The sequence below is a fragment of the Morchella sextelata genome, assembly GCF_020137385.1.
Source record: "Morchella sextelata strain SCLS chromosome Unknown scls_15, whole genome shotgun sequence".
NCBI classification, from domain to species: Eukaryota; Fungi; Ascomycota; class Pezizomycetes; order Pezizales; family Morchellaceae; genus Morchella; species Morchella sextelata.
Genome location: NW_025408630.1, coordinates 676,504 through 683,835, shown reverse-complemented (window position 1 = coordinate 683,835; position 7,332 = coordinate 676,504). Strand labels below are relative to the sequence as shown.

Here is a 7,332-nt window from a genome sequence, read left to right as displayed (position 1 = left end):
TTGAGTTTTGGGGAATTAACTGCTACATCCGAATACGGGGGATTCAAGTTGGTACTAAGACTTTCATGTTTGACTACTATTTAGACGATTTAGAGTCCGCGAGAGACTTGAAGGAAAAGAACCGCAAGTAACTTTGGCGGGGTTCAATCCGTTGGGATGTCAGCTTTATTACACTGCCCCCAGGATGAAGCGATGATCATTATCCTGGTGTCTTGGACTTTAGGACATGCCCGGGTTTCAGGGGTTATGAAGTACCCAGCACGGTGTGTTTTACTTGAATCGCACTTTACACAAGTGAGACTACTATGATCAGAATCAGTGGTACCCACCTGCTGGTTGCGGACTAGGAATTCGCCGGTTGTTAATGATATGAGTATCTTCATAATATCAATACCTAAAAAGGGCAACCTAACCTATACGCAAAATTAACTACTCAAATAGGAGTTGGTGATACTCACACATAGACCTGATGCGATCTACAAAATATGCACCGTATACTTAGTACGTGCCACACATCGATTATTAATTATTAATTCCAGCCACATCGGGGGTAAGAAGCACCGACTTTGAAATATCGCGAACTCCCCACAAAAGAGTATTACCCCTTTGATAATCCCACAAATATTTATTCAACTGGCTAGCGAGGCAATATAATTGTTACACTCTAGCCTTTAATTACAGGCAGTGTATCTGTCTGAACCATGTACTAGTAGTCCCTGAAGGGAAACCTTAAATCATATGAACACGACAAGATAAATACCAGCGTAGGTCAGACTCTCAATTGTCAGATGCTGAGTCTTGCTAGGGAATTGAGAAATTACAGGAGCAGAGTTCATAGCTCGAGTTGATCATTCATGGATCTAGATAGATCTATTCTAACCACAAAAGATTCTATATAATCTCTTAGAAAGCCCGCAGGAACAGTTTTTAAATCATCAGCTCCATATCCCATTCACAATGGTCTTCCTGCGTCCCCTCCTTTCTACGCTCCTCTTGGCCAGTGCTACCCTCGCCCATCCCCTCACTTCCTGTGCTGCGCTCCCAACCTGCACTCAAACCACCTCGAATGGCTTTACTCACCCTGGCATCTACCACTCATGTACCTCTCTCAACCGCATCCAATCTCAGATCTCCGCCGGCCTCTCCCCTTTCACCGACGCCCTCACCAGTATAATTTCCAAGTGCAACTTCCTCAAATCCTCAACATGGTCCATGAGCGGGCCCTACGCAGAGGTCATCTGGGCCGGGGACGACGGCCACAATATCCCTCTCCAGACCGACGGAAAGGTCGCCTACATTATGACTTTGGGCTGGTATGCCCACGGGCAACAGCACCTGGCTCGACAGGTCCTTTACCGTTATCCGTGCGTGGTCCACAACACTCAATTACCTCAACGATCAAATCCAAGGCGGTGAGGGCATGGCATACATGACGGCTGCCGCCGAGATCCTCCGCGCATCTCCAGCCTCCGGCTGGACATCCACAGACACCGCCAACTACCTCGCCATGTTTGAGCGCATCCGCGCCCAGCCGTGGACCGACAGCGACGGCCTGTCGGGCGCGGCCTTCTTCATGAACCAGGGCGCATACGGAAACTCCGCGGTCATGGCGCTCGCGGTATTTGCGGAGGATGCAGAGCTGTATAATACCATGGTGCACCAGGCCACGGTGGGCGACCACCCGGATATCACGCTGGACTATGCCATCTCCATCCAGATCAGCGCGAAGCCGGACTACTATGGCCAGGTGACAGAGATGGGCAGGGACCAGGGACACCCGATGGGGACGCTGAGGGCCGTGAGCTATATGGGCCTCACTGCGCTCATCCAGGGCAAGATTAGAGGTGTGCAGACTAACTTCTTCACACACAATAATACACGCTTGATTGCGGGGTGGGAGTACTGGGCTACGTATAACTGGGGCGAAGACGTGCCCTGGGAGGAAAGAGTGGTCCGTCCTGGAAGCGGAGAGGTGTGGACGGTGGTTAGTGAGACGAGTAGAGGGTCGGACTATAATAATGGCAAGAGCCCTGTTGAGGCAATCGGGGTCGGCTATCACCAGTATTTTAGGATGGGCTTGGCGAGTAGGATGCCGAAGTATATGGCATACCTGGAGGGCTTGGGGCTGGGGTTTGATACTTTTGAGTTTGGGGATGCGAAGAGTGTGGCGGCGTTGGGACTGTAGGGGAGTGTTTGTAGGTAGTGCTTTTGTTATTGGGATGTGTTTTTGAGGACTGGTGCTATTTGAGGTTGAAAAAGGTGGCAGTAGCGAAAGAAGAAAAGTCAAACCATTGTAGGCAGAGATAGGAGTAAATGAATACCTTGTTGTCAATGTTGTATTAAGCTGCCTGTACTTTTGTCTGATAAAGAACAAGTTGTCCTCTCACTGTGACTATAAAAACCACTGGTCATACAATAACCATCGGTCGTTCCAACCACCCCACACTACCTTTCACCCTGGATTTGATGAACCGGCAGTCCATGGCCTGTTAACTGGTGGATCTAACGCGCGCCAAGATACTCTGAACGTTAACCACCGCTCACCCGCTCACCCGCTCTCCGCCCTAGGGAGACTCGCTTGGTTTGGTATACTTCTAGATTTTCGTCTACGGGTAGGCGCGTAGGCGACCGAGTGATATACCATGACGCTGTCAATCTGGCAACGGTTCCATGGCTCTTGGCCGCATCATTTCCGAGGACTTATCGAGAGGACGCCGCTGCGCGGGACAATTTGCTTCTTATGAATGACGAGGTCGTTTCTGGAATTTGAAATGGACGCAGCCTTTCTTGGAGCCGTGCTTTTAGTACCCGCTGACTTTTGTGTTTGAAGGATTGGTGATTAGGATGGGGGGTGGGGAATGGGAGAACATGCGGTTCCGAGTGATTGTGCCAGTGCGGCGCACGGGCTGCGAGTGATAGTTTATGACGCCTATCAAGCTGCAGACACTGACTAGATAAAAAACACATCACATTAAAACTAAAAATCGAAAAAGGGGACTAACTCCCGGGTTGTCTAACTTGGCTCAAGCTGTATTAATACAGGAGTTTTACGGGCAATATACCGTTTGGTAGTAAAGCTATAGCGAGTTACTGCGAGTGATGTTTCATGATTACGCGCCGGCCAAAAACTCACGAAGTGCTAATGGATCTAGTGATAAATCTCTGGCTCAATTGGTATTAAGAGCTATCAGTTAGTGAATACACGGCGCAGAGTCAAGTGGTGTCCGAAGGGCGAGGCTGTGCAAATGTCTAGCGGTGTTGATATATTTCCGTCCGACACATATAGCAGGGCGGCATACTAGAATACAGTCGTGGGATAAGCTCCGCGCGTACTGAATGTTCTCCCGTCTGAAAGAATCTACACTATTTGGGCCCAGTGTTTGGGGGGATCTTGGTATCCGAAGATAACTGCTTGTACCTGAGTATATATCGTGGAGACATATCTTATGAAAAGGCTACTAACCCTGCCAAAAGCAATAAAGCCTAGCTAGCCAGCAAGACCCGCGCCACAAACCCCAGCTAACCAGCACACGCATCCACGTGACACCCCACCACCGCCCACCACTCCACGCGTCTTCCTCGCACCTCCCCCCACCACCAAACACATATCATATCCAGATACAATGCCGCCCCCACCCCCCAACATCGACACCCTCCTCTCCCACTTCCGCACGTCCCTGAACCTCCACCTCCGCCCCACATGGCTCTCCCACACCCTCACCACCCAGCGCCTCCCCACCGGCGCCGCGCTCCTCGCCTCCCTCAAGTTCCGCATTCTCGCCTCCGACATCACCGAGTCGTTACAGCCGCACGCAAACCTATGTTTCCCGCCCAGCATCCACGACACGGACACACAGGCGCAGGTGCTGGTGGGGCCGATCGCGGTGCAGATTGTGGCCGTAGAGGACGTGGGCTTGAGCCGCGTGGAGCAGCTGGATAGGCTTGAGATGGCGGCGCGCGGGGAGGTGGTACGCGGGCGGGAGGTAATAAGGGTACTGCCGGAGGAGGACGGGGAGGCGCCGAGGGTGGTGGGGAGGGCGGGGAAGACGGGGCCGTGTAAGGTGTTGGTGGAGGATGCGGGGGGGAGGAGGGTGTATGCTGTTGAGTTGGAGGCGGTGGAGGGCGTGAAGAGCGATATGGCGATTGGCGCGAAGGTTTGTGGGTTGTGTGGTGTTTGGGTGTAGTGGGGGTGCTGATGCTGATTGAGGTGTGTGTTTAGATGGTGCTGAAGGATGTCACGGCGGCGAGGGGGCTGCTGCTGCTTACGCCGGGGAATACGACGTTTCTGGGCGGGAAGATTGAGGTGTTGAATCTGGCGTGGGTCGAGGGCCGGAGACAGGCGCTGCAGAGTGCGATTGAGCAGCTGAGGAGTTAGGCTTTAGTTTTTAGGTATGGCACATCACGGTATTTGTTGTAAATACTTTTTTTCTTTCTTTTCAGTGGTTTCTTTCGGGTTTGATGTTTGATGCACAGCTATCTACTGGCTATAGTTATGATTGACGGCATTGACTAACTAACACAACTAACCAGCAAGATAATGTTGTTTCCATTCTTCTTTCTTGTTCTTCAGGTTCAAGTAGCCCCCCGGCGGCCCCCATCACACAGATCAATAAATCCCAATATTAAATAAGAATAACGCCCATGATGCTATTTCTTCCCCCCATCCCCCTCCCGCTTCCTCCCAAAAAGGACGCAAAAAAATATAAAAAGCAAAGCGCGGTATAAACAGGAAAACAAAAAAAGGCCAAAATTGGACTAAGTGATAGAAGAACCCCCTAGCAAGTATATATGATACAAGAAGCGACAGAACCTACGGCGTGACATAACGATAGTTAGGTATCCTAGATGCGTGGAATTATAACAGCGAAGGTAATATAAATGAGAATATGTTTCTCTGGAAATATCTGGAGAAACGGCAAGAGTGGAAAAAGATGGATAAGGTGCTGGAAAAAATAAAGACCTAGGATCCAAACGTTAAAACAAATATGAAAGCAAAAACGAAGAAAAAACAGCCGCTCCTTTAAAATCAGATAATGATAGAGGGGAAAACCATAGATAACAAGCAAATAGCAAGCAAAAAAAAGAAGTCATAAGAAACAAATGCATCATCAGCAAAAATCATTGCACGGATGGTCCTCATCAAATCTCATCGAAAGCCAGGAAATATCACACTAAACGCTCGCTTCCCTAAAATGAAGACTTCTAGTCAACTCATCATGAACCAGAATTCACGCACAAGCCACCGCACGTATTCGGGCACATACATTTCGGCCGCGCATTCACCTCCGCCACCTCATCCTCATGCGACGGCGGCGTCAGCGTCAGCGGCTGCAAACTGCTTCTTTCCCCCTCACCACCACCACCCACCACAGTCGACCTCCTCGGCGCCGCAGCAATACTCTCCCGCATCTCAACCACCGGCGGCAAAGCCCGAGCCTCCGCATCGTTACCACCGCGGCCCCACAGCCGTGACCATCGCCCGCCGCCCGTGTCGACCCGGGCACGCATCCTCCTCAAGTTCCGTTCGCGGCGGACCGTTGCGTTGGTCAGCGTCGTCGGGACATATCCCTGCGGCAGCGTGGACGTCTTGCACAGCGGGCACAGCGACGACTGCGTCTCCAGGAAGGGGTCGATACACTCTGGATGGAAGACGTGCAAGCACGGGAGCTCGCGCACCAGCGTCGTCTGGTTCGCAAAGTCCTCGAGGCAGATTGGGCACTGTGTCTGTGAGTATCCGCGCTGGAGGGTTGTGTCGAGGTGTCTGTACTGTGGTGGGCGGCGTGATAATACGGGGGTTGGCGGGAGGGGTGGGTCCGGGGCAGCGAAGCGCCGCGGGGGCGGTTTGAGAACGGGTGGGAGCGGGCTGATGGGGTCGGTGGAGGGGGCGGGGGCTTCGGCGACGTAGATGCGGAGGGGAAATTGGTCGAGGATCTTGCGGGGGACGGAGAGGCGTTTGATGCCGAGGGCTTCGAGGTCGACTTGGCCGCTGGCGACGCGGCGGCGGAGGCGCTGGCGGTGCTGGTATTGTAGCCAGTGCATGCTGAGGGAGGTTAGGCCGACGATGACGACGAGTACTGCGAGGACGACCAGCAGGAATAGCCATAGCCCGGGGAGTGGGATTCGTTGGCCTAGAGGTTTAATAATTCAGCAAGCTGGCGTGGAAAGGAGTTGAGAAGGGCCAAATTACCAGTATCGACCTCCATGTAGACCCGTGCGTAATCGCTAGAATTGTAGTAATTGGCCAGGTTCCGGGCTTCCCACGCATCACTCATGTTTCCCGAGTATTCCGCCACCTTGTCCATCAGCGGATACCCATCATGGCCCCTGATTGCGTATATCGGAAAGTCAATGTTCTTATACGAGACACCCGCCCACATGGGGTCGCTCCTCGACGGGATCGGATCATTCTCCGAGGTTGTGAAGAACACAAAGCCCTTCACCGATGACGTCTCCTGGCGCGCCGCCTTCAGGAACAGCTCGCTACAGTTGCCCGAGATCCACGGCGCGAAGCCTATCAAGTCATAGTTTGCGTTGGGCAGGTCGTCCTTGTGCGTGACGTTTGCCGGGAGCATGGACAGGTCGGGGCACAACGTCGTCTCGTTGACGGAGGGCACGTAGAGCAGGCCGCTAACCTCGTCGCCCCGCGCGGCTTCCCCGGTGTACAGCGTCAGGATGCCGGTCGCAATGTCGGTCGCGAACGTGAGGTTTCCCTGGGGAAAGCAATAAGATCAGCAATGGTTGGTTCCAAAGGAAAGGTCCTGCCCCCCATACAGGGAAGCTTTATCTCTATTACGGACATTGACTCTGGGGATCTCGGCCAGGTGCTCTGGACTCGATGATTGCGGGTTTGGTAGGATGAGGACGGAGGCGTGGAAACTATCCGCGGCTACACATGAAGGTGGTTCCCTTTTATTAGCGCCAAGGAAACCCAGCTTTCTTTTTGCTATAAAAGGGCCGTGATATATATCATATCATTGCAGCAGGCAGTCAGACAAGCAACAGGCAGGTGGGTAGCACTCACACATGACCAGGAATTATTTTTGCGGCTCGGAGAGCCTCGACTTCAGGGCTTGAAAGTATCTATGGTTGCGACGACGGTGCTGGGGGATGGATAATATGATGGTTGGAGAATGGTGAACGGACAATGGAACCTTGATGGGCGCAAACAGAAACGATGGTATGATTTGAGACTTCGATCTGTGGCAACAGCACAGTATATAAAAGATAACGGAATATTATACTGGCACTATTGTTTGTCTGCACAGAAGGTAGTAGTAGTACTGATGTGGGTGGTGTTTGTTCACGGGAAAGGAAAGAGAAAGAAAAAAGAAG

At 52.2% G+C, this 7,332-nt stretch overlaps 3 protein-coding genes across 3 annotated transcripts; 2 read left to right on the top strand and 1 right to left on the bottom strand.

The window, feature by feature from the left end:
* Positions 1-957: 957 nt before the first annotated feature.
* On the top strand, positions 958-2,185 carry H6S33_003490 (uncharacterized protein; the record flags this gene model as incomplete). Its single annotated transcript, XM_044834837.1, has 2 exons — positions 958-1,347; positions 1,418-2,185. The coding sequence occupies 2 exons, from the start codon at positions 958-960 to the stop codon at positions 2,183-2,185; spliced, it is 1,158 nt and encodes a 385-aa protein (XP_044691851.1).
* Positions 2,186-3,623: 1,438 nt separating this feature from the next.
* Positions 3,624-4,375, top strand: H6S33_003489 (uncharacterized protein; the record flags this gene model as incomplete). Its single annotated transcript, XM_044834836.1, has 2 exons — positions 3,624-4,154; positions 4,220-4,375. The coding sequence occupies 2 exons, from the start codon at positions 3,624-3,626 to the stop codon at positions 4,373-4,375; spliced, it is 687 nt and encodes a 228-aa protein (XP_044691850.1).
* A 771-nt stretch (positions 4,376-5,146) lies between these two features.
* Positions 5,147-7,025, bottom strand: H6S33_003488 (uncharacterized protein; the record flags this gene model as incomplete). The annotated part of the gene is made up of 5 exons (XM_044834835.1): positions 5,147-5,187; positions 5,265-6,128; positions 6,188-6,710; positions 6,798-6,886; positions 7,022-7,025. 5 exons carry the CDS (start codon positions 7,023-7,025, stop codon positions 5,147-5,149), a joined length of 1,521 nt encoding a protein of 506 aa, XP_044691849.1.
* Positions 7,026-7,332: the final 307 nt, after the last annotated feature.